The 27,280-nt window shown below is 37.1% G+C and overlaps 1 protein-coding gene and 1 long non-coding RNA gene across 3 annotated transcripts in view; one reads left to right on the top strand and one right to left on the bottom strand.

Annotated features, from left to right (window-relative positions):
* The window catches only part of MYH15 (myosin heavy chain 15), a 173,182-nt gene that overhangs the window by 86,221 nt on the left and 59,681 nt on the right, over window positions 1–27,280 (top strand). For both annotated transcript variants that reach the window (XM_031009296.3, XM_055383530.2), the window contains 10 exons: window positions 1,121–1,253; window positions 3,998–4,065; window positions 4,916–5,003; window positions 7,479–7,596; window positions 8,530–8,653; window positions 10,246–10,382; window positions 19,784–20,039; window positions 23,416–23,658; window positions 24,767–24,943; window positions 26,987–27,132. In XM_031009296.3, coding sequence (XP_030865156.3) covers window positions 1,121–1,253; window positions 3,998–4,065; window positions 4,916–5,003; window positions 7,479–7,596; window positions 8,530–8,653; window positions 10,246–10,382; window positions 19,784–20,039; window positions 23,416–23,658; window positions 24,767–24,943; window positions 26,987–27,132 — 1,490 coding nt within the window. The remainder of the gene's footprint in view (window positions 1–1,120; window positions 1,254–3,997; window positions 4,066–4,915; window positions 5,004–7,478; window positions 7,597–8,529; window positions 8,654–10,245; window positions 10,383–19,783; window positions 20,040–23,415; window positions 23,659–24,766; window positions 24,944–26,986; window positions 27,133–27,280) is intronic.
* LOC129532720 (uncharacterized) overlaps window positions 1,167–27,280 on the bottom strand; it is an 83,243-nt gene continuing 57,129 nt past the window's right edge. Inside the window, exon 3 of the long non-coding RNA XR_008678587.2 lies at window positions 1,167–1,494. This is a non-coding gene — a long non-coding RNA (uncharacterized lncRNA). The remainder of the gene's footprint in view (window positions 1,495–27,280) is intronic.

Below are 27,280 nucleotides of genomic sequence, written 5' to 3'. Positions count from 1 at the left end.
AGTCATGGTTTTCCCCCATTTGTCCTTCCTTTTAACTTAACGTTGTGTGAATGAATGATTTCAGTTGATCTTTTTATTGAAGATTTTTTTATTCTCCCGTAAAGAAATAGTCAATGTGAAGTAATGGTCTCCAAACTATGGCCAAAAACGGTTTCTAATGACCCGTGCTACCTCTCCTCATTTCCTCACCAGTGTATATGCCCCTTTTTCTGCATTTCTACTTCTGGCTGGTGACTCTGGTGGAACAAAAAGAGAATTGATAAAAGATAAAATAATATTTCAACCTAAAAATGGCCTGCCAGCTGTACACAGATATGTTTATAGTTCTCTTCTTTGATATCCTGGCATATTAATTATAATGATATATACAGTAAAATACCATTGCAGTTGCTGGTTTTTTTTTTGAGTGTTCACTGTATGTCAGAGACAGTTGGATTATTTCACCATTCTTGCCTTTAAAGGACTGCTGGTGTGAAATACCATTCAATCCTTCCTTCCTCTCTGTTGCTCTCTCCCCCCTTTCTTTTCTCTCCTCTCTTCTACTTCTTCCCCTATCTCTCTCCCTTCTTCCCTTCCTGTCTGTTCCTTTCTTTTGACAATGTTAATGATAAGAATCTTGAGAATCTTTTTGGGCTGCACAATGGGCTTTTGGAGGTTATTCTGTACTATTACATTAAACTGATTTAAAGGTAAAGGACCCATATAATTTGTGATTTATTAAAAGTAATGCACAGGCTGGGCATGGTGGCTCCCTGTAATCCCAGCACTTTGGGAGGCTGAGATGGGTGGATTGCTTGAGCCCTAGGAGTTTGAGACCAAACCGAGCAACATGTGGAAACCAAATCTCCACACATACACAAAATAAATAAAAATACAAAAAAAATTAGCCAGGCATGGTGGCATGTGCCTATAGTCCCAGCTACTCTGGAGGCTGAGGGGGAAGGATTGATTGAGACCAGGAGGTCGAGGCTACAGTGAACTGTGACTATGCCACTGCATTCTAGCCTGGATAACAGAATGAGACCCTGTCTCAAAAAAAAAATGGGTAATGCACAGCCTTCTATGTTAACTTATGCAATTTTTTTTCTTTTTGTTACCTGAAATGCATGCCTTTCCAAAGGTACCTTATAATATCAGTGGTTGGCTGGAAAAGAACAAAGACCTCCTTAATGAAACAGTGGTAGCTGTATTTCAGAAGTCTTCCAACAGACTCCTGGCGAGCCTTTTTGAAAATTACATGAGTACTGACAGTGGTGAGTCATACAATCTTCCTTGATTTTTCAGCCTCAGAATGGAACCCATGGCTGCCTCAGCTTTTGCAAAAATTCTTGCTTCTTTACTGTGATATGTTTCTGCTCCCTGTGGTCTGAGTCGTCCCCTCTTATTAGTCTTTCTGTCTTCAGGCTGGGGGTTCTTCAGGGAGATGATACTAGTGCTCTAAGATAGATTCAAGAAGTCTGTTCCTGGCCTGCTTTTGTCTTCTACTTCACCTAGCTACAAAGGGAAAACAAAAAACATGTTTTGATGAATGATTTTGGGGCAATAACTTTTTGTCCCAAATATCTATATAACTATATATATATAATTATAGTTATTGCCCCAAATATCTTGGAATATTCTCTTTCATAGCACTCTGTGCACTTAGGGTTATTAGAAACTTCACGAGGGCAGGGATTATGTCTGACTTGTTCAACTGTAGCCTCTAGCATGCAGCAAATACCTGTTTAACAGGCATTCTATTCTGACAACTAATCTTGTTTAGTAGTTTGTAATTTACAAAGTACTGTTAGATACATTATCTTACTCATTTCTTACCTGACACTTTAAGATATATACAGAATGTTCCTGTCTTTCCACCTAGCCTTTGCCATGTCGTAGATTTATAAAATCAGGGATCCTACTTAACTTCTCACAGGAACAAATATAGAGAAGTTAAGTAGCATCCCTGATTTTACAAATCTACTATATGGCAAAAGGCTAGGTAGAAAGATAGACTTCTGTTTTCTAGTTTAGTGCCTATTCTACTCACTGTCTCCCAGGAATAAACAAAACAGAGACAGACAGGCTACATGCATTTAGGATTCAGTGAAAACTTCTGCACCATCATGTGATGGATTTGAAGATACTGAGCCAAAGTTGCTAACATCAGCCTCACTGAACGAAATGCTAACTACATACAGAGGGAAGCTCTCCACGATTTACAGCAAAAGTCACAGATCAACAGCCTCTGAGCAGAAACTGGCCTTCAAACACGTTTTGTTTGGTCCACACAAGTTAAAAAAATCAGATTTCACATGCACATTTGAGTTTCCATTTTCTTTTGAAAAATGGAAATTCTGGGGAAATAGATAATCTAGCCAGCCTGGGTTCTGATTTCCCCATGGCAACAGTACACCAACTGTTCTTTAAATGGGGTGTGTACTCTCACTTTCGAACATACCCTGCTGTTATCTTACACCCAGCTGCATGTTAACTCCCAGCCCCTATCAGGCTGATTGGTTCTCTCGACTGACATAGGGAATGGAGAGAAAATTTAGCACTTTCTGGCTTCATCAGCACATGATGACATAATTCTGGAACATGCCTGAAATCCTCTGGGCCTGCCTCTAGAAGAGATGGGAGCTATTGTGTCTGGACCCGGCTAATCTTCAGGCAGTACATTTGCCTGATTCTAATAGCTGCTAAAGTACCTCTGAGAGGTCTGTTTGATAGTAGCCACATAAGCTTATGACTCCCAGTTGAGTAATTCTCTGATCATAAGAGATCAGAGAATGGTTTGGGCAGAGAATTAGAGGAGAAATCGTCTTCTAACTCTTCAGGGTGTGTACTGTGTTCTTTGGAACTAAAAGACAAGAATTGTTCAGAATGGCTTTTTTTTTTTATAATTCTTTAAGCACCCTCTGAAACTACTTGCCTCCAAGTTTCTGACGGATCTGAACATTAAATTGCTTGTGATAACCATACTTTCTCCTGGGGAATCCAAATAATTTAAACCAGGGTTATAATTCTTTTTAAAAAATTAATGAAAGGTAGTGTTATTCCCTCTTCATAGATGGAAAAACTGAAGTACAAAGAAGTCAAGTGTTTCACTGAGAGACCTGGGGTGTTTCAAAAGAACATAGTGATTGAGCTTCATGACATCTGCCACCGCACAGTTGCTACTCAGGCGCAGAGAATATTTTATTAGTTTTCCATATTGACAGCTACCCTATTCTGTCCAGCTTGCCTATGGATTTTGTTGTTGCTGTGTTGCACATCTTAGTAACTTAGCACTATTCAAATGTTTGTAACACTGGTTGGCCTAGCACAGGTTCTTTTTCTTCAAGAAAATGGAAATAGACTTATTATTTTTTATAAATCATGAAAATAAATACATGAATGTTGCTAAAAACACAGACAATATAGAAAAACTGAAAAAAGAACATAAAAATTATCTGTAATCTCATATAGATTAACAAACTGTTTACATTTTGGTGTTTACACCTCCCAACATTTTTCATGTTTATAGTCACCTATAACACAGCTGCACTTAAAAAAACATGTATACATACTCAGGGTCATCATATATAAAATTTAGTCTTTGTAAACTAACTTTTTATCTAAAAACATCCTAGAAATCTTTCCATGTAAGTGATATGGATCCACATCATCATTTTAAAAGCTTACAGTGTTTCACTGTATGCATATTCTCTCATAAATTAATCTCCTATGATGTGCATTTGTTGATGAATTTTATTTTTGCTTAATTTTTTTGCAATGACTAAATAATGCTTCAGTGAGTATCATTGCACAGTTGCCTGATTATATCCTTAAGGAAAAACACTAAAAATATACATTTTGTGATAAAAGACATAAATATTTTGAAGCTTTTGGTAGATATTGCCATATTGTTCTAGAACTCTGGTGAATTTATGCTTCCATCAGTGGGGTAGGATAATGTGATAAAAGTGAGCTTTTTACATGTTTTCATCTTTTTCTTTTTTTTTTTTTTGGCTAGCTATACCATTTGGGGAGAAGAAACGAAAGAAAGGAGCTTCATTCCAAACGGTTGCATCTCTGCATAAAGTAATTTTTAATTGCATCTATTCATATATTAATTGCCTCACAATCTGCATATGTTATTATTTAGTTGACATTTCACATCTTCAAATAAGGATAAAGTATCAGGAGCTAGCAAGTTGGAAAAGTTGAAGTTTATGCTGTTATTATCAAGGGCTTTAGAGGACACTGTTGGTTCCCACTTACATCCCCTTTATCATGCCTGCACCCATCTTCCAGCTGATGTGCATATTGGCTCATAACAACTCTGAGTTGTCAGAATTGCACTTAGCCAAAGGGGAAACTAAGCTGCCTCTTTGCCCTCCTCTCCAGACTTTAGCCTCTCCCTTGCCTCAAGGGGGACCACCTATGCTGCAATTGGGGCATTCGTGTTTACAGCTCTTGCTTGCAAGGATCAGACTAAAGCTGAGTCTGAATCATTGCTTTTCTCTTCCCCTGCTGTTCCCAGCTTTCTTCACTCCCTAAAAATCTCTTGAACCAGAATTCCCATCTCAGGTTTGGCTTCTAGAGAATCTGACCTAAGATAAAGGTTTTCCACAGAGAGAGAACTTGAGAAACAATTTCTTTTTTCAAGCCATTTTATTGCCCAGCCATAACTTTGATATTGCTATCAAATTCAAAATAGGTAGAGATGATTCACAATTGAACTATGTCTGTCAAATAAATATTGACTTGCCATAGGAAAGAAATAATGTGCATTTGGTAGGCAGTAAAGAATGTTGAATTCATTATTTTACTGTTAGAATACATCTTGGCTGTGAGATTAAGTTGATAGATTTGGAGACATTTGTGAGGTGGATTGGTGTTTTTAGTGATTTGCAAAGTGATTTTGTGTTTATTATGGTCTCCATTTTAGGAAAACCTGAATAAATTGATGACTAATCTGAAATCAACAGCACCTCATTTTGTGAGATGCATAAATCCCAATGTGAACAAAATACCAGGTAAGAACTAGATTTCTTTGTAATTCACACCAGGAAGTAGATTTGATATTAGCTATATTGAATATCTTTTAAAGAAATATTTATTGGTGCCTTTTATATAAGGGTAGAATTTCATATAGAAAAATAAAAATATGTTAAAAATGAGGTCTTTGGAACCTCCTCAATATTGCCATTGAAATGGATGTACAGAAGGGTTTCACAAAGCGGTCTCAATTGGGCAACATTAGAATGTTTGATATTACTATTTAAATTCTTCCTTGAATTTTATGCTGAACATGAATGAGCTCCCATGCCATTGTCTACAAGGACAAACTATAATAAAAATGGAATTGAATAATCAATTAGGGGATTAAGGTAGATATTTCAGCATAAAGGAAGTTATTTGGTCTGAGATATCTAAATTGACCATAAAGACAGTTCCTAAATCCATTTCTAATTGTTGAGAACACCCTCTAGTCCTCCTTGCCAGTGCCAACATCTTCTTCCCTCTTTCTAATAGCATTCATTTTTTTTTTTAGTTATGTAACTCTGGGTAGTGGCTATCTTTTGATCAGTGAATAGTGGTAGGGGGATGATGTGATAGGTGGATGGTAGTAATTTTTTTTTTTAATGTTTTCAATTCCCCAAACAAGGGTTTCACCAAAATTAACTACATGGATTGCTTTCCTTACTTCATGAGCTTGAAGATTCCCAGCCACCTCTTTGGAGTTACTGGCCCCTCTGGAGCTTGGTTTGGAGGCTGTCAGCCTCCGAGGAATGTATATGACAAGCCCTATGTCTTCAGAGCACTAACCACCCTTATAATACATAGCCAGATGTTGCTGGTTCTGATCTCTGAGGTTCCGTAGTATCTTGCATTTTTATTAATCTCCTGTAATTAAGACCCCAATCCTGACAGTCTATGGCCTATTTTGGGAAAGTGTGATACAAAACAATAATGCTGCAGTTTGAGTTTCTGTGATACAAATACTTTCATGTTCATTCATGGCTGTATGTTTGTGCCTCATTGTTTCCTATCAGCTGGGTTTCTGGATGTGTCTAGGGACACTGCTTCCATCTAGCAAGGAATCTAATTAGCTGAGTTCTATTTTGGAGCAACTCTGTTACCTATTAGAGTTGCTTCCCGTCGAGTCAACTTGGATTTCAGCAGGTTTGGTTTTTTCTTAAAGTCATAAGACAAAGTCATAAGAAAAGCTTCATGATCTAATCAAAACAGTTATTCATATGTACTTAAAGAGAATGAGTGAGTCTGATGTTAAGGTGTCATAGGGTTCTACTCCCTGTACCCCTCCCTTTTTTAAAAAAAATAATTTGAGACAGAGTCTTGCTCTGTTGCTGAGGCTAGAGTGCAGTGGCTGAAGTGCAGCGGTATGATCTTGGCTCACCACAATCTGCCTCCTGGGTTCAAGCAATTCTTGTACCTCAGCCTCCTGCGTAGCTGGGACTACAGGCATGTACCACCACACCTGGCTAATTTTTATATTTTTAGTAGAGATGGGGTTTCACCAAGTTGGTCAGGCTGGTCTCGAACTCCTGGCCTCAAGTGACCTGCCCGCCTCAGCCTCTGAAAGTGCCGTGATTACAGGCATGAGCCGCTGTGCCAGCCTACTTGTGCCTTCTTATAGATCATCTGTTTCTATCTGTGAAAGGGATTCGAGTATAGAAATATGGGTATATGATTTAAGTTTATTTCTGTGACCTTGGGCATGGAGTCCTTTTTTTTTTTTATTTTTCATGTAATACCATAGTAGGAATTTGTGTTAGGAGATGTGGTCCTTGGCTTGTTTCAGAAGACTTGCTGAGGGCAGGGACAGTGGCTTCTTGGATGGTTTTTCAAAGGCTTCTATTGGACATTGCAGCTGACAGCTGCAGTAGAGCTTCTTTTGATGAATGAGAAGGTGACAGAAGGATGCTTATACTACAGAACAGAATTTAGGCACTCTCATGAAAATAAGGGGAGAATGAAGTCTGGGATGTGGACAAGTCCTTCCTAAGCAAAACTGTAAACAGAATGTTGTGGTTGTGTCCATCTTCCCCTTTCCTTTTATTCTTCCTTGTTCTTATCCCTTCCCCCTCCTGCACGGAGAAGGCAGTTCTCTTTTGTGTTCTTATCACCCTTTCTGGCTGGTTTTGGTTGGCAAATGAACATAGAGCAGCCATTTACATTCTAGCAAAAAATGTAATCTTTTTGCCTTCCAAGAATATTTGCTTATAAACATCTCATCTGACTGTGAATTAAGGGGCTTGCTCCATGTTAAAGGAATTTCAGGGAAATCATATTTGGAGATGCCTACATAATAGGATGATTACTGTGAGTACTATCAGGCCATAAGTGAGTGAACATCTATGACCTATCATGTGGAAACTATCCAATTCAGACTTTCTTTTTAACCCAAGATGCAGCAATTGGTTCAAAATCTGTCCCAATAATTTTTTTTCAGGCACAGATCCACCGTGACTCTTTTTTTTCTCCAGGTATACTGGACCCTTACTTGGTTCTACAGCAGTTGCGCTGTAATGGTGTCTTGGAAGGGATTAGGATATGCCATGAAGGTTTTCCAAACCGACTGCAGTATGCTGATTTTAAACAAAGGTAAACCTACACTCTAGGATCCAAGAAGCCTGAGGCAGTTCATTCTGTTTTCCTCCCTTTCCGAGTGTTTAGGCATGCATTGTTTGTTTGGTTGATGTCCTCCAGACTACAAATCGATGTGTTTTGGTGGTGGGAAGATATATGATGACAGAGTTCCATTATTATTTCCCCTTAAATCCAACATCCATGTAACTGTAATATCCTTAAATCTCTATTAACAAAGATAATAGACCCACATATAGAAGAAATATATACAGAAGAAACATATGGAGGCTGAACTGAATCTCTAAAATGTTGTGTATACTTAATCATAGCTGCTATCCAAGCAGGCTGTGGCTTTACTAGCAAGCCCCTGAAAGGAAGGAAGCCAGCAGGGTGTATGGCAGGAGGCAGGAGCGGCATCTTTTCTATTTCCCGGATTCTAGAGGTTTAAATTATAGGTCATCAAATCAATTTGAGCAAAGTTTGGTAGAGTAAAAAGGGGCATATTTCTTGCTTTAGAATTAGGGGGCATATTTCTTGCTTTAGAATTAGGAGGCATATTTCTTGTTTTCCACCAACTCACCAACAGGGTAAAGGAATCCTGGAAAAGACATTTAATGTCTCTGCTTTTCAGTTTCCTTATCTATACAGTAGAGATACTTATGCTTTCCTCCCTCCCTCTCTTTCCTCTTCCAATCCTGCCCCTGCCTAATTGAGCAATCAATCAAATGAGGTTGCCTCTAAAGCAATATGAAAAGTACAAACTATTATACCAATGCAAGGGATTATTGCTTTTACCCTCATTATTGTTACTAAGAATCTTGTGAAAATTGAACATATTAGTAACAGAGATAAAAATCTATATCTCCTTTCACCTCATTTGTCTAGATTAGTCTTTATTTGAATAATATGATTTCCCAAACTCATGATTTTTTCTTTATTTTAAATTAGGTACTGCATTCTGAATCCAAGGACCTTTCCAAAGAGCAAGTTTGTGAGCAGCAGAAAAGCAGCTGAAGAATTACTTAGCTCCTTGGAGATAGACCATACCCAGTACCGATTTGGAATCACTAAGGTAACCAGAAAACTGCAAAGAAGGCATTTGGAGACGAATGGGGGGAAGACTGTGTGTATCTTAAAATACCTGTGAATGCTCAATTATAAGGCATTCTTCAGCTCTCATGACCATAAATATCACAAACAGATCTTAGTTGAAGGTGAAAACTTCGGTGCTGTTTGAGAAAAATATTCAGTGTTTTTTAAACCTCAGTTTTGACTACATTTACAATTTTATAATTAGTCAACTAAGCAAATTTGTGTCAAGATATAAAATACTGAATCAACCTGATGTTGTGAGAAAATGTGTATATATCAGAGCTAGAAAAAGGTGAATCAGCTTCCTGGAGCTAATGGCTTGTCTGTGTGTGAACTGATTCACCCACCATATTCTTTCAGGGACAGTATTCTCTTAGGGACTAATTTTTCTGAGTAATTTAAAACTTTAAAGTTAACCCACTATCAAAAAATTAATCCAAAACCAACTTCCTTAAATGTGATTCCCTAAATTCTACTTCATCTTAGATGATATTGGCATGACTCACATATTTTGGGAAACTTCTAACTTATCAGTAGATTTGGTGTTATCTGGCAGTCAACATCAGTTTGTTCCTAATGACATTCATATAAGGAACAAATTATTTGAAGGAGAGTTAAAAAATTCAGGATAAAGACCTCATAGAATTAGAACTCTGTAGGATATGGTTATAAAATGTTGACTCCCATATTTTGAGTACCTGAGAATCAGTTTCTGCTGTTTATTGTTTCTGCTGATTTTCACTGATGATGCCTTCCTTCCTTGTGTGTTTAGTTATTTTTACTGTATACTATTCATCTGCGCCAAGATTGACATGAGGCAAGTGAAGCTCCTAAGGCACAAATTTCAAAGAGGCTCTCATTCTCAGGGTTGGGCAAGTGAGGTTGAAAGGCACACACTCTCAGGGCACTCTCACACTTAGTGCCTCCATAAAATGTGTGCTTTAGGCACCTCACTCATTTCACCTTTTTTGTTAGTAATCATTCTTGAAAAAATACTTTTGTGGATTCTTTGATGCCTAGACAAAAGTGCCTTACTCTAGAACAGAGGTCAGCAAACTATGGCCCAAGAGCCATGTCCATGGACTGTTTTTTTAATATATGGCCCACTAGCTAAAAATGGTTTTAGATGGTTCACGAATTGTTTAAAAAACAAGAATATCCTACAGAGATTGTATATAGCCCATAAAGCCTAAAAATATTTACTATCTGATCCTTCACAGAAAATGTTTGCAGAACCCTACCTGGTATTTTGGCACACTGCATGCCTGAGCCCATCTTAAAACTTAAACCAGGTTCCCTAAACAATTGAGACATTATTAATAGATAAGGGGAAGAATAGTTTAAGTTCTTAGGCAAACAATAGAACCACATGATTTAATAACGTTTTTTTCACATTTTAGATTTATAAAATCAAACTTTCTAAGAAATAGATTTTACACATTAAATAAAACTTACAAGAAATGGAATTGATACAGTTATCCCTAGGAACACAACAGTTGCTCACAGGATCATTTAATAAACATTTGCTGAATACCCATTATCAGTGGAGCTAACATCTGACTTTTCCTTTAGGTGTTTTTTAAAGCTGGGTTTCTGGGCCAACTGGAAGCAATAAGAGATGAGAGACTATCTAAAGTCTTCACATTGTTCCAAGCCAGAGCACAGGGCAAACTGATGCGAATCAAATTCCAGAAGATTCTGGAAGAAAGGTATTATATGCCCACCCTGCTCCCCAACTGCTAGGGTAATAGTGTGCCTCAACCAGTGCAACTAATCTCATTGCCTTATAGTAGGTCAAGAGCTGCCTCCTCTGCTTAGGCTGGGTCTTAAACATTTTTAAATCATGATATAACAAAAGGACAGAGTGCAAAGGGCTTTTATTGCCCTATTCAACCAAATATAAGCATAATTCAGATATTTCTTGTCATGCTTTCAGGCTTCCCTTTGAGAGAGATTTTTATGTTCTGAGAAGTCTGGATCTCTGAGAGTGGTGTGACTCACAATTTATATCAGAAGCAGACCTGGAAAGGTTTGCATATATCCCACAGCCAACTCTTTGAGGAAGTGTGCTTCAAAGACCGAGGTGTTCTGACCCCTTTGTTACCTCCCCTGGGTCAGAAACTGTGGCTCTTGTTGACATGTAATCATAACTTTCTTACTTTATTTCAGACAGGTTCACTAGGGACATTTATCACCATGCTTGTACATTCTTAGGCATTGGTTTTGTCTATTGTTTAATAGAATCATGGAAAGCAAGCTAGCAAAATCTCCAAACAAAGGGACTGTGAGCAAGGGATGCTGAAGTTGTATTTACTTTTTCGTTAGCATATATTGTCTTCTGAAGAAAGGTCTACAGATCTTGGTGTAACTTGTTTAATTGACAATTTGTTAATTCTGTTTTTTCCCAAGAGAAAAGGATTATTACATGGTGATGTCAAAGATATTAGAGAGATGACTCTTAAGGGTCTTCTGTGACTCTCATATAGTGGTCAATGTGGTATGGGAGTTTGGGGGTCACAGAACATGGCTTCTAGGACCAGTTGTGTAAACTTGAGTAAGATTCTGAATTTCTCCATAGTTTACTTTCTTCATGTCTAAAGTGAAGCCTTTATGATCCATTCTCTCTAAATCATGACTTCAAAAGTTGTTGTGAAAGATCTCAAGTAAATAAAAAATACAGAAAATACTATAATGCATACTCATGGAGCCATCATGAAGATATATCAATTCTTAACATTATTATTATTAATTTTTTATTTTTGTAGAAACAGGGTCTCCCTGTGTTGCCCAGGCTGGTCTCGAACTCCTGGGCTCAACAATCCTCTTGCCTCAGCCTCCCAAAGTGCTGAGATTACAGGCATGGGCCATGGCACCCAGCCAACTCAACATTTTTTTTCTGTAATTGCTAACAACATTAAAAAAAAGTAACATATATAGTTGAAGCCTCCATATAGTTCTGCTGTAATCCAAGTCTTAACTTTTCCTTCTCAGATCCTGAGTTTGTGTTTCTCATTCCATGTTTTATATATGTTATATAAAAGTATGTTTTCATACCTTTGCTTACTCGATATGCAGATATCCTTAAAATGTGACATGATTTTACATGTGCTTAGTCTTCATGTAAATAATATTTTGTATATATTGTCCTGAAGTTTGTCTTTTTTTTTTTTTTTTTTTTTGAGACGGAGTCTCGCTCTGTCGCCCAGGCTGGAGTGCAGTGGCGCGATCTCGGCTCACTGCAAGCTCCGCCTCCTGGGTTCACGCCATTCTCCTGCCTCAGCCTCCCGCGTAGCTGGGACTACAGGCGCCTGCCACCACGCCTGGCTAATTTTTTGTATTTTTTAGTAGAGACGGGGTTTCACTGTGTTAGCCAGGATGGTCTCGATCTCCTGACCTCGTGATCCGCCCGCCTCGGCCTCCCAAAGTGCTGGGATTACAGGCGTGAGCCACCGCGCCTGGCCAAGTTTGTCTTTTATATTCAGTATTATTCTTTGAAATATATCAATGTTAATGAATCTAGGGCTAGATTATTGATTTTAACTGCTGTATAGTATTCCATTATATAAATATATCATAATTTATTTATCAATTTTCCAGCTAAAGTAAATATTTGTTATTTCCTTTTTTTTTGTTGCTACTAACTTCTGCAGTGATATTTTTGTAAATGTCTCCCCATTCATATACATAAGAGTTTCTTGAGGGCATCATTACTCAAAATACTCCATTTTCTGATAACAATTTGTGGATAGCAGCTGGTCTGAGGCACACACTTTGAGTGGCACTTCTCTAGGGCATGAATTAATAATAGGTTTTAGGTCACACACAACTGCAATTTTGCAAGATGTTGCCAAATTGCTTTCTAATATACCATACTCTCCACCAGCAATGTATGAGAGTCCCCTTGTCCCATGTTCTCACCCACTTGTGGTATATCAGCCTTTAAAAACTTTTGCCAAATGTCTTCATATTTCTGACTGTGGGGAAAGCTATCATTTCCCTTTAACAAATGATGTTTTCTGTAGGTTTTTTTTTTTTGTAGAAATGACTTATTATATGAAGGACATTCCTTCTATTTTATTTTGTTAAGCATTTTTATCAGGAAATTAATCATTTATCTGCACCTATTGAAACAATGACATGGTTTTTCTGAATTAATCTATAAATGTGTGGAAATATATTAACAGATTTTTAAAAATGTTAAACTTACTTTGGTTAAGAAATATTTTCATGCATTGATGGGTTTGATTGTAATATCACCATGAGATTTTTGCATCAATATTCATGAATAAGATTGGCCTGTAATTTTCTTTTCATCTGCTATGTTATCTGAATTTGAATCAAGGTTATCTTAACCTCATAAAACAGTTGAAGAATGTTTTCTCTCTTCAAAACATGAACCAGTTTATAACTGGTCTTTGAATCTTTGGTAGACATTGCCAATAAAATCATCTGGATCTGGTGTTTCTTTTGTGATAGATTTTATATTTTGATTCAATTTATTTATTGGTTACATGTCTAATGAGATATTTTCTTCTTGACTTAGTGCAGGAAAGCTTTCTTTTATTAAAAAAATTTTACATTTCTTTTGAATTTTTCAATTTGATCAATTTTTATTTTATTTTATTTTTTGAGACAGAGTCTCTCTCTATTGCCCAGGCTGGAGGGCAGTGGCATGATATCGGGTCACTGCAACCTCTGCCTCCCTGGTTCAAGTGATTCTTGTGCTTCAGCCTCCTGAGCAGCTGGGATTACAGGCGTGTGCCTCCACACCTGGCTAAATGTTGTATTTTTAGTAGAGATAAGGTTTCACCATTTTGAGCAGGATGGTCTCAAACTCTTGGCCTCACGTGATCTGCCTGCCTTGGCCTCCCAAAGTGTTGGGATTACAGGCATGAGCCACTGTACCTGGCCTTATTATTTTTAAATCTCTACTGTATCTCTAATTCTATTCCTAAAGCATAATCCTAAATTATTTATATTCTAGAGTATTATCATTTCTAGTATTTTTTTTGTGGCTTCTCTCCTTTTTCTTGAACATTCATGCCACATCTTTATTTAGTCTATTTAATAAATCACTTAAACTTTTATCTAGATCATTAATTTCTGATCTTACCTTTATTCTTTCTTTTCTTCTACTTTCTTTGTGTTTATTTTTTTCCTTTTTCTAACTTTATTCAGTTATCATTGACAAAAATTGTATATATGGTGTATAATCTGATGTTTTGATATATGTAGGTATTGTGAAATGATTACCACAATCAAACTGATTAATCATCACGTTACAAAGTTATCTTTTGTGTGTGTGGTGAGAGCATTTAAAGTCTACTCTCTAAGCAAATTTCCAGTATACAATACAGTATTATTAACTATGGTTACCATGCTGTGTATTAGATCCTCAGAACTTACTCATCTTGCATAACTGAAACGTTGTGTCCTTTGAGCAACATCTCCTCATTTTCCCCATGCCCTGGCTGCTGGTAACCACCATTCCACTCTCTACTTCTGTGAGTTTGACTTTTTTAGTATCCCACATATGAGTGAGATTATGCTGTATTTGTCTTTAAGTGCCTGGCTTATTATATTTAGCATAATGTCCTCTAGGTTAACCCATGTTGTCACAAATGACAATGTTTTCTTTTTTAAGGTTGAATAATATTTCATTGTATATTTATGCCACATTTTCTTTATTTATTTGTCAATGAACACTTAGGTTGATTCCATATCTTGGCTATTGCAAATAATAGTACAATGAACATAGTAGTGCAGATATATCTTCAAAATTCTAATTTCATTAGTATTTTGAAATATTAATGGGATTGATAGATCCTATGGTAGTTCCATTTTTAATTTTTTGAGGAGCCTTCATACTGTTTTCCATAATGGCTGTACCAATTTACATTCCCATCAACAGTGTACAAGGGTTCCCTTTTTCCACATACTTGCCAACTCTTATCTTTTGTCTTTTAGTAGCCATTCTAACAGGTGTGAGATGATATCTCATTGTGGTTTTGATTTGTATTTCCCTGATAATTAGTGATGTTGAACATTTTTTCATATATTATTGGCCATTTGTAGTCTTTTGAGAAATGTCTATCAGGTCATTGCTGATTTTTAATGGGGTTGTTTTCATGCTATAGAGTTGAATTCCTAACAAATTTTGAATATTACCCCTTTATTGCATGTATAGTTTGCAAATATTTTCTCCCATTCCTTAGGTTGTCTTCTCCTTGTTTATAGTTTCTTTTGCTATGCAGAAGCTTTTCAGTTTGATGTAATCCCATTGTCTATTTTTGCTTGTGTTGCCTTTGATTTTGGGGTCACATTAAAAAAAATTGCCAAAACCAATGTCAAGAAACTTTTTCCCCAAGTGTTCTTCTGGTAATTTTACAGTTTCAGATCTTACATTTAAGTCTTTAGTTCATTTTGAGTTCATATTTGTATATGGTGTGAGATGAGGATCCACTTAGTCTTCTGCATGTGGATATCTAATTTACTAACCCCATTTATTGAAAAGACTGTCCTTTCCATACTGTGTGTTTTTGGCAACTTTATTGAAGATCAATTAACCATAAATGCATAGATTGATTTCTGGGTTCTCTGATCTGTTCCATTGGACTATGTGTTTGTTTTTATGCTAATACCATGCTGTTTTGATTGCTATAGTTTGTAGCATGTTTTGAAATTAGGTAATGTGATTCTTCCAGCTTTGTTTCTAATGTCTTGGCTATTTGAGGTCTTTTGTGGTTCCATATAAATTTTAGGAATTTTTCCTAGTTCTGTAAAAAATGCCATTGGAATTTTAAAAGGGTTTGCATTGAATCTGTAGATAACTTTGGGGACTATGGACTTTTAACCAAAAATATCCTGTGTTCTTCCAATTCATGAACACAAGATATTTTTGCATTTGTTTGTGTCTTCAATTTCTTTTATCAATGTTTTATAGTTTTCAACATGCAGCTCTTTTACCTCCTTGGTAAGATTTATTCTTATCTATTTTATTTTAATTTTTGATGCTATTATGAATTGACTTCTTTTTTGGATAGTCCATTGTTAGTATATAGAAATGTTACTAATTTTTTTTATGTTGATTTTTTTATCCTGCAACTTTACAATTGTGTTAATTCTATTTTTTTGGTGGTTTTTAGGGTTTTCTACATGAGATACTTTAACTTCTTTGTTTCTAATTTGAATGACTTTTGTTTCCTCTTTTTGCTAATTACTCTGGCTAGGACTTTCAGTACTATATTGAAAAAAACTATTGAGAGTGAGCATTCTTGTCTTGTTCCTGACCTTAGAGGAAAAGCTTTCAGTTTTTCACCATTAAGTATGATGTTAGCTGTGGGCTTGTCATATATGGCCTTTATTATGTTGCAGTACTTTCATTCTATACCTACATTGTTGAGAATTTTTATGATGGATGAATGGATGGATGTTAAATCTTGTCAAATATAAAGATATTTATATCATCTTGATCAATTGACCCATTTTTCATTAGGTAATAACTTTCTTTATCTCTTGTTACAGTTTTTGACTTATATATATTTTATCTGATGTAACTATAGGTATCCCTGCTCTTTTTCAATTTCCATTTGCATAGAATACCTTTTTCCATTTCTCACTTTCAACCTGTGTATGTTCTCAAAGCTAAAGTATGTCTCCTGTTGGCAGCATATAGTTGGGTTTGGTTTTTCTATTCAGCCACTCTGTCTTTTGATTGCTGAACTTATTTCATTTATATTTAAAGTAATTATTAATAGATACAGACTTACTGCCATTTTGTTAATTGTTTTACAACTTTTTTAAAAAATTGTTTCTTCCTGTCTTCCTTTGTGATGTGATAATATTTTGTAATGCTAGGTATTCCTTTCTCTTTATCTTCTGAATACTTACTAGAAGTTTTTTCTTTGTGGTTACCATGAGGCTTACATAAAACATCTTGTAGTTATATGTTTATCTTAAGCTGACAACATCTTATTTTAAGCTGGCAATAGTTTAACTTCAACTACATATAAAAACTCTTAATTTTAACTTATCTTGTCCCCACATTTTATGTCATTTATGTCACAATTTAATATTTTTTAGTATTGTATATCTATTGATCAGTTATTATAGCTATAGTTTTTTAAAATAATTTTGTACATTAATTTTAGAGTTAAAGGTGATTTATGCACCATTATTACAGTATTATTCTGAATTTGACTATATTCTTTTCAGTGAGTTTTACACTTTTATATATTTTTGTGTGGTTAGTTAGCATCCTTTTGTTTCAACTTGAAGAACACCCTTTAGCATTTCTTGTAAGGCAAGTAGTGACGATAAACTCCCACAGCTTTTATTTGTGTGGCAGTCTGTTATCTCTCCATTTCTGAAAGGCAGCCTTGCTGGATACAGTATTTCTGGTTGGTGGTTTTTAGTTTTTTTTTTTTCTTTTAGCACTTTGATTATATCACACCAGTCTCTTCTGGTCTGCAAGGTTTTTGCTGAGAAATCTGCTCATAGTCTCATGAGGGTTTCATTATATGCGACAAGTTACTTTTGTTTTGCTGCATTCAAAATTCTCTCTTTGACTTTTGAGAATTTCATTATAATGTGCATTGGTGAAGATCTCTTTATATTTGATCTACTTGGGGTTCTTTGGGCTTAATGAATCTAGTTGTTCGTTTTCCTCTCCAGATTTAAAAGCTTTCTGTCGTTGTTTCTTTAAATAAGCTTTCTGTTTCTCTTTCTCTGCTCCTTCTGTAACTCCCATAATGTGTATATTGGTAAGCTTGCCGATGTCCTACAAGTGCTGTAGGCATTCTTCATTCTTTTCATTTGTTTTTCATTTTTGTTCCTCTAAATGAGTAATTTCAAGTGACCTGTCTTTGAGCTCACTGATTCTTCCCCTTGATTGCATTTATACTTTCCATGGAATTTTTCAGTCCAGCCATTTTGTTCTTCAATTCCAGAATTTCTATGTGGTTCTTTTTTATGGTTTTTATTTCCTTGTTGAACTTCCCCTTTTGTTCATGTATTATTTTTCTCACTTTGTTTAGTTGTTCTCTTGTAGCTCACTAAACTTTTTTTTAAGATCATTGTTTTGAATTCTTTGTCAGCAATTCATAGATCTCCATTTAGGTTGGATTTTTAGGGATTTATTTCATTCTTTTTATTCTTTTGTGTGTTCCTGATTCTTCATGTTTATTATAGCTTTGCATAAATGTCTGTACATATGAAGAAACAGCATCCCCCCTCCTCCATGTTTATGGACTGGCTTTGACCAGGCAAAATCTTCACCAGACATCTTGGCTAGAGATTTTAGGACTTTGTTGCTAACCACTCCAGGTGTCCAGTTTGTTTGTGTATTTGTTTCAGAAGCCTGTAATTTCTTGCTTTCTCCAGTTGTTACTTTGTAGATCTCCATTTTTTTAGGGATGGTTACTGGTGCTTTGTTTTGTTCCTTTGATGGTGTCATTTTTTTGATTATTCATGATCCTTATGGCCTTACATTAGTGTTTGTGCATTTGAAGCAGTACATCTTTTGGTCTTTATAGGCTGGCTTCAACAGGAAAACCTCTTCAGCAGTAAGCTTGGTCAGAGATTCTTGGCAGCCCAGCTGGCATTGTCCACTGGCAGGAATGCTACTGGAGTCTTGGGGCATGATGGCCTGGTGGTAGTTTCAGTGCACATTCAGGCCCAGTTCCTGGGTCCATGAAGATTAGCCTGGAGGCTGTATACACTAGATCTTAGATCCACATGGGCAGGCCTTGGTGTCTAAGTCCATGGTAGTGGACTTAGTGAGGGTATGTCTGGATCCTGGGGCCATGAGAATCAGTCTGTGGTTAGGATCTACTGGAACACCCTTGTTGACTGGGTTCATGGGGATAGGTCTGGGGCCTGGTTCTGTGGGGACTGGACTGATTATTGGGATGGTCCTAGAGTCTGGGTCATTGGGGGTAGGCTTGCAGTCTGGGGCTGCATGTCTGGACTGGCACTGGGGGAGGCCTGGAACCTGAGGTTGTAAGGGTCATCCTGGAGTCTGGAGCTGTGGGGGTTTATTCTTTTCTCAGTTCACTAGTTTTTTTTCCCCAGTATTTCTAATAACCTGCTTAATTTTTCCACTGAGTATTTGATTTCAACTGCTATATTTTTTAGTTTTAGACATTTTATTTGGTCTTCTTTCAAATCGGTGTGTCCTTTTATCATAGTGGTTCATTGTTTCTAAAGTTCTTTCCTTTATACCTTTAATAATTTTTAACATAATTATTTGATAGTCTCCATCAGATAGTTCAATTATCTGAAAATCTTGGGGATTTCATCAAACTTTTTATTATATGCGCTCAACTTCATTTTCCTATATGTGTTTTGTAACTTTGGATTGTAAGCCCTCTTCAGGGGGCCTTATGTAGGAGAACTTCTGGTGCTTGGGTTTAAGGTATTTTTTTTTCAGTGTAATTTTGTATTTTCCTACCCCAAGGGTTGAAAAGGTATTTATTATCAGTAAAAAAATCACTGTGCTAATTTCTTGGATATTTGTGTATCATTCAGGCAGTATAATTTAGACCTTAAATACTTCAGTGGTACTGGATCATTAAAAAAAAATCTGAAGCAGGATTTGTCTTCACTCACACCAAATCAGATGTGCTTTAATTTGATATCTCTCTTTGCTGGTAGGTGGATTTTTCAGTCCTCCTTTTTATTAAGGGTAAGATTCTTTGAAGGTTTCTGCCTTGCCTTTTTATCCATGTGAATATGAAAATACAAACTCTTACAATACCAAGACTTGTTTCCTCCTTCCATAAAGATGGCCAAGCTATGCATGCATTCACTTATTGTTCAAGTTTTTGGTGCCTTCTATATGTCTTACTCTCTTTAGGTTCAGCTCTCATTCAAAGAATGTTTGTGGTAGGAACATTTTTAGGATATCTAGTCCATAATACTGCTAACACCAGATATCCCTTGGAGAGTTTTTGCCAGAATCAAGTGAAAGTCCAGATATAAAAGTGCTTTGAAGACTAATAAGAATTTTTTATGACTCCTAAAAATATGTGTTTATTGAGGATCTTAATTTGGGAACTAATTCTCTTATAGTCAGGGCTAACTTGCTTTTCTTTTTTCTTTCTTGATTTAGGGATGCACTTATTTTGATCCAATGGAACATAAGAGCTTTCATGGCTGTGAAGAACTGGCCCTGGATGAGGCTCTTCTTCAAGATCAAGCCTCTTGTTAAATCTTCAGAAGTAGGAGAAGAAATAGCTGGACTGAAGGAAGAGTGTGCACAATTACAGAAAGCCTTGGAGAAATCAGAGTTTCAGAGGGAGGAACTGAAAGCAAAGCAAGTATCCCTCACTCAGGAAAAAAATGACCTGATTCTTCAGCTTCAGGCTGTGAGTAGCCCCACCATTTGTTCTTTAAATCAAGTTTTTAATTAGACTCCCTTGTTAAGCAGGCAGTGTTGACACGGAAACAAAAAAATAGATGCATGTGGTTTTCAAATACCAAAGGATTTTATAAAACCAAAGACAATGTAAACAAAGAGATACCCTGTTTCATAGTGAAGTGATTTAATTGGCAAGATGTCTTTTAAAAAGGGACAAATTATCAGATGGGTTTTTACTGTATAATAGCACATCATGGAGGCCAGGAAGCTCTGGGTCTTAATTTAAAGTTTGTATGTAGCCCATGACCCATTAGCAAATCAGCAGACAGGATTTTAGTAGGTCCCAAGAAAAGCTTGACTGAGATCTTCAGGAATGCTGCAGTGTGCTTCTAGTCAGATATCCTGATTTTGGTCTCCCTGCTTCCCCTTCCTGGGTCCAAATCAACATTACTAATGAGCTTTTTTTTTTTTTTAAATTAATTAATTAATTTTATTATTATTATACTTTAAGTTTTAGGGTACATGTGCACAATGTGCAGGTTAGTTACATATGTATACATGTGCCATGCTGGTGTGCTGCACCCATTAACTCATCATTTAGCATTAGGTATATCTCCTAATGCTATCCCTCCCCCCTCCCCCCACCCCACAACAGTCCCCAGAGTGTGATGTTCCCCTTCCTGTGTCCATGTGTTCTCATTGTTCAGTGAGCTGAGTTTTTAAAACAGTTCTTAACCTTGGCTTTGTATCAAATTTATTTGTGAAACATTAAAAAAAATAAAAATAAAGATGCCTAGACTCCACTCTCAGATATTTTGATTAAGCAGACTCTGTGTGGGTCCAAATAATCTCTGTGGGTGACTCTGATATCCAGTCCAGATTAAGAACCATTGTCTTTAAAAAAGCATCATGTCGCTTCATGGGTGAGCAACCCTCAGATCATATAATACATACATTTTTAGACTCCAAACACCTGGTTTTGGCATTCAAGCCTCTGTCTACAGTATGATGCTAACGTGTCATTACTCACTCTCTTTCATGTTACTCCTCCCTAGCCCTCGGACTACTGTGATCCTGAAACAGCCCAAAGGGCCAGGGTGAAATTTTAACCACCTTTATAATACTTTCCTCTCTACTTAGCACAGCGTTAAGTTGAAAAATGCTGTGTTCAAATATAATTTATCTTGCTTTTTAAACAAGAAACAACAGTTTTTCTTATTTTGAAACTCTACTAAAAAGAGAAAATTTAGTGCTTTCAGACTGACACAAGTTATTCTTTTATTATTATTACTTTTTAATATTTTGGAGCTGTATTATCTACCAGCATGCCAACAGGCTGTATTTTATGTAAGACTTTACACCCAACCCCCCATTTCTGATACATATTTAACATAGCAGTGATTCTACAACTTCAGTGTATACAGTCTTACCTGGTATGCTTGTTAAAAATACAAATTCCTGGGCCCCATTTCAAAGCTACTGTAAGAAACTGTAAGAATCACAATTTGTAAAATATTTTGGCTTAGGGAATATGTAACTTTGGTTGAGACCTGGCCTCCCAGTTTCTATCATTCTTCCTACTGATGGAAAGTAGCCAGTGCTACCTGGGGTGATGCAGGAGATAGAAATGGACCCAGCTTGTGTAGGGCATGGTAGACAAAAGCTTGATATGCATGTCAAAGATCATTGTAGGGAGCATGGGAAACACATGGAAGCAAACTCTAGAGCAAACCCAAGAAGGCTGAGATGAGTTCAGATTGTAACTGTGATTAAGAAGTTGACAGAGCTATCATTATATATTATTATATATAATATCTATTTATGATTATTTATTTTAAGGGAGAAAGCTAAACACAAAAGAATCCAAAAAAAATATATTTTGAAATCCTTCTTTGCTTAGTCAAAATTCCAGCAGAACTGAGTGACCCCATTCCAATTAACATTGTGAGTACGTCAGAGAGCTGCCATTGGGGAAAGAATCTTCCTACTGCTAAACTGCCACACCATTGCTCAGCCCCCAAATCCTGCTGTCATGTTTAATGAAGAGATCAATGATGGTCGATTGGACTGTCCTCTTTGTTCAGTGATGGTGACAGGTCTTGTATACAGGCTGAATGGAATGCAGCAAAAACTGTTCTGCTTGTCAACCTGGGGTGAACTAAGATAAAATGTCCCCATTATTTCCCATACATTGGAAGCTTCTCTGATTTGCATTGACCCTTCCTAAATGTCCTGATACTTCTTTCTATTTAGCCCCTGTTCTGGGGTTTTCAGTGAAGTTGTACATTTATTATTCTATACCTCTCCCCATCTGTGCTTCTTTGAGCCCCGTTTGCTGGGTAGGCAGCCATTCTCCAGCCAGGAGCTACTCAGAGGCCAATAGCCTGGATTTTTACCTCCCCCCAGCCCCCCACTCTTGATCTAATTAGCAGACACAAGTTAAGTGAGGCAAATGGATCATTAATATGTTGCCCAAACTGGCATATTATGAAGGATAGGTGAGGTCTCGAGATGGAAGATGAAAATGTATGTAAAGTTATATTACAGCAAGACCCACAACAATTAAGAACTTGCTTATGAAGAAGAGGTTTTATTTAGCCAATAAAGAAGACAAATTAGAGGGGTTTAAAGTTATGAAAGGTGCTCTGTAGTAAAAAGCCCCTTTGCTTTTTACTTGACCCATAACACAGAAACAATGGGTCACCGAGTAAGAGCTGGAGGCAGTGCCTGTGAAAGGATAAATGAAAGAGTACCACATGCTCTTTGTGTAACTCCGTGCTGGCAGAATCATTGAGGCAAAAATTTTAGTTGGAAATAACAGTGAACTCTAGTTAGTGACTTGCAAATAACCTTATGAATTCTAAATTTAGCCTATGAATTTAAAAAACATATGACTCAGCTCAATTTATTAGAAGAGATGTATATTAAACACGTACATCCATGCACTTATAACAGTTATAGTGCAATATTCAGAGGGAACTCTGCTTTCTTAAAAGATGATTTCCTGAGCAGTTATCAACCTCAAACTCTGTGCCTACATGGATATTTCCAGAAGCTGTGGTTTAAGCAGCACACCACTGATTTTTGGAGGCATGCTAGCTCCTTTAGGCCACCAGGATTCTATTAAGTGCTTTAGAAGAAGTAATCTAATCTACTGAATTGGCCTGAGAGATTGAAAGCACCTCCAAACACAAGCAACTTCTCCACTTCTCAGTGATCGGATCAGGGACCTGGGAATATTATTGCAGCTGTTTAGGAAAGGTAGGTGAAAGTGCTGGGCAGAGGGCAGGCAATTATCTCTTTGCTGTGTGTTAAGCAGCATTTTCGCCTAGCTGACAAATTACTTCCAGCTGTTGGCAACAATTTTCTCCTCATCATGGCAGGAGCAAGAGACACTGGCAAATGTTGAAGAGCAGTGCGAGTGGCTGATTAAATCCAAGATCCAGCTGGAGGCCAGAGTAAAGGAGCTGTCGGAGAGGGTGGAGGAAGAAGAGGAGATAAATTCTGAGCTGACTGCCAGGGGGCGGAAACTCGAAGATGAATGTTTTGAGTTGAAGAAAGAAATCGATGACCTGGAAACAATGTTGGTGAAGTCAGAGAAGGAGAAGCGTACTACAGAGCACAAGGTACTTTTTCCATAATGTTAGTTAAGAAGGCCTAGCAGCCAGAATTCCACTCTCAAATCAGGTTTTGGTATCTGACTTGCTCTATTCAAGTTAATTAACACAGTGGCCTGCAACTTTACAGCATTGAGAGTCAGAACTGGCACAAAATATAGAGTCTGATAAACTATGCTGTCCCAATTCAGATTTCCAATTTGAACTTATGGAACCTTATTTAATCTCCCAAATGAAACATTTTCATTTGTTTCAATCCTATTGCATCTGAACTCTGTAATAGAGTAAAATGGTTTCATCGGGCCTGTAAGAACCCTTTTTTTTTTTTTTTTTGGAAGGAGAGAGAACATGATATGGTTTGCTAAAAGATAATTTGGGATGTGCCTGAGTCCCCAGCTGTGTCATTGATTTGGAGTTTGACCTTGAAGATGTCACTTTAATTCTAGTTAAGGGCTTTCATGTTTTGTTTGTTTTGGCTGAGAGTTTGTTTGAGGGTTTTAACTTGCGCATCTGTGTGTGGATTGAGGACAGTGAGGAGTCCGCATCAAGCCTCTGATACACAATCTCCAAAGTGACGCCATAATTTTGGCAGGCTATTAAATAGCACTCTCGTTTTTATTGATTCCCTTTCATAAAAAGCACATGGGCCTGATACAGTCAACTTCCATGTTTGCATGTTTTATCAGCTGGAACCTTTCTTTAACTGCCACTTTCTTGGGATACTGAGGCACAACACAATCAGTACATGCCATGACTCCTCAAAAGAAATTGCAATTGCTTTTAGTGTTGTTACTGTTATATAATAATGTGAATTAAATTGGCCATCCAATTTAGTTCATATTAATAATGTTTAATTATAAATAATGTTAATTATTTACCCATATTAATGTTTAAACAGAATACTCCATTTCCTCACCATGACAGATAACAGATCATTTTTGTGGGAGAAAAACTAAATGTAGCTTTAGAAAGTGTATTAGGAATTTGTCTAAATACAGCTCTTTGTGACATTGGATACCTCATGCGTAGTTTTGGACGACAGAAGAGAAATGACCCTCAGTGTTATGCCCAACTTTCCAGCAGTGGCTTTAATGAAGCTGTCATCTTCTTCCCACAGGTCAAGAACTTGACTGAGGAAATAGAGTTTCTAAATGAGGATATCAGCAAACTTAACAGAGCAGCCAAGGTTGTGCAGGAGGCCCATCAGCAGACCCTGGATGACCTGCACATGGAGGAGGAGAAGCTCAGCAGCCTGAGCAAAGCAAATCTGAAGCTGGAACAGCAAGTTGATGAGGTCAGTAACGGTGTATCTGGTTAGTTATCTATCTGTCTACATATATACATAACTCCAGTTTTTACTTCATTAATTTATCTTGACAGTTTCAGAAAAACCTAGTAGCATAGTTTGTTTTCCTGATTATTGAGAATAAAAGGGTTCTTTTTCTTATACACAAAACCACGATAGTATAAGAGAGGTCTCTGCATATAATCTGTCAGTTTTTAAAAGCAATTTTCATTCAACCCTGGGCAATGGAAAAAGAACATTAAGATGAATGGTAAAGGGTTATCACTCTAGGTGACTGGCTTTTCCCCATATCTCCCACAGAACCTGGTATTTTGCCCCACAGATATGCTGGTACTGTATTTGACACTAGTGTTGAAGGATTAGTTTTAAAGGCCATGTGTGTTTCCAGTGGTGTGCTGAGATTTATTTATGGTTGAAAGATATGTGAGCCACAAGTTGTGTTCTACCTACACTATTGGAAAATACTTTTAAGATTCTAGAGATGATGCCCCTATTTTGCCTCTAAATGCCCTGTGAAATAAAGCTGTTTCACACCAGTTTCAATGTGTGGGTTCATAATTCTTCCTTTTTTCCACCCCAGCTGACATAGTGTATGCATTTATGCTCACAGTAGTCCCCAAAGTGTAGCCTTTATAAAATTGTTGACAAGAGTGGTTAGGTTTTTTTTTTTTTCTTCTTATCTGCTGCTCTTTCTTCCTGCCTCTATATAAATTTCTTCTATTATCTATTCGTTGTGTTACATTTGTTCCTATTTCCAATAATTACATATCTCACAAAGCCTCAGCGTAAGGATTTTTGGGTGTTTATATGTGTGCTTATATATGCACATCACACACACCTACCCACACCCACACACCCACCCACACACTTATTCTCTCCTGGTGTCTTAGTCCATTCAGGCTGCTATAATAAAATACCATAAACTGGGTGGCAAATAAATAGCAGTTTATTTCCTACAGTTCTGGAGGCTGGGAAGTCCATGATCAAAGTACCAGCAGAGTTGGTGTCTAGTGAGAACTCATTTCCTGGTTTATGGAGGGTGACTTCTCCCTGTGTCCTCACATCACAGAAGGAACAAGGGAGCTCTCCAGGATCTCTTTTATAAGTACTAATTCCATTCATGGGGGCTCTACCTTCATGACCTCATCACTTCCTAAAGGGCCCACCTCCCAACACCATCATTCTGGGAATTAGGATTTCAACGTATGAATTTGGAATCCTTTCCAGAATTTCTCCCTCCCTCCCAATTTGAATTTCATCTCTTTGGCTGGTTACAGAGGATATCTTCCATTGTTTTAAAGTAGACATATCAATAAATAAAAAGCCATATTGTGACTGTTATCTAGCTTCCTGGAAAATTAACCTCTATATAATTCCTGGCAATACTAATCCATACAAAACTGGAATGTTCTGATGGGGAACATTTAGTGAGGAACCAGAATATGACATAATGTTATGAACTGGAAGAGGGTACCAAGGTGGTGATGGGGCTTGGAAATCATGACATGTGAGAATGTGTTTGAATGGGCCAGTGATGCCGGGGGGGTTCTTCCAAATTATTAAGGATGATCATGTGGAAACTGATTTGCTTGGTGTTGCTCCAGGGAGCAGAGCTTGTACTTGTGGAGAGAATTTACAGGGAATATTTTGGCTTCTTATGAAGAAGCACTCCCAAGTAAATGGACTTATCCACCCGTGAAATGAGCTGCCATGTGAAGAAGTGAGCTTCCTATCATTGGAAAATGATCAATCAAGGGCTCACTGGCCATTTCTTGTTGGTTCCTTCCCTAAGACAGAACTCATATTCTGTTATTTCTAATTTTCTTCGATCCCTGTGATTTCTGGATTCTTTTGTTAACCTATTGACATATGCAATATTTATTTGGAAATATCTATGTTACTGGGCATCATTTATAGAATTTGTGCTTGTGTCTTTCTTTCTTTTTCCAGAAGGTAAGTGGTTAATGAACACATCTAGTGAAGTATAAACTCTACCTATTTATTTAGCTAAATAATGTTTCCTTTTGTCAGCTTGAGGGTGCCCTTGAGCAGGAGAGAAAAGCGAGAATGAACTGTGAAAGGGAACTGCACAAACTGGAGGGCAATTTAAAGCTGAATCGGGAAAGTATGGAGAACCTGGAAAGCAGCCAGCGACACCTGGCAGAAGAGCTGAGGAAGTAAGCCACCTTTCTGTTGACATGAGATTGTTGGAGACCTTATATTAGAAGGAACAGCTTTCTCATTTCATTTATCGTTAGGACTCCAGGGCCAGATAGCTCAAGACCCAAGGCAAGGATAACAAGCCTAGGAAACAATTTTTTTTTT

The sequence above is a fragment of the Gorilla gorilla genome, chromosome 2 (genome assembly GCF_029281585.2).
Source record: "Gorilla gorilla gorilla isolate KB3781 chromosome 2, NHGRI_mGorGor1-v2.1_pri, whole genome shotgun sequence".
Lineage (NCBI taxonomy): Eukaryota > Metazoa > Chordata > Mammalia > Primates > Hominidae > Gorilla > Gorilla gorilla.
The sequence above is the reverse complement of the archived record's forward strand: the minus strand, read 5'-3'. Positions and strand labels throughout refer to the sequence as shown.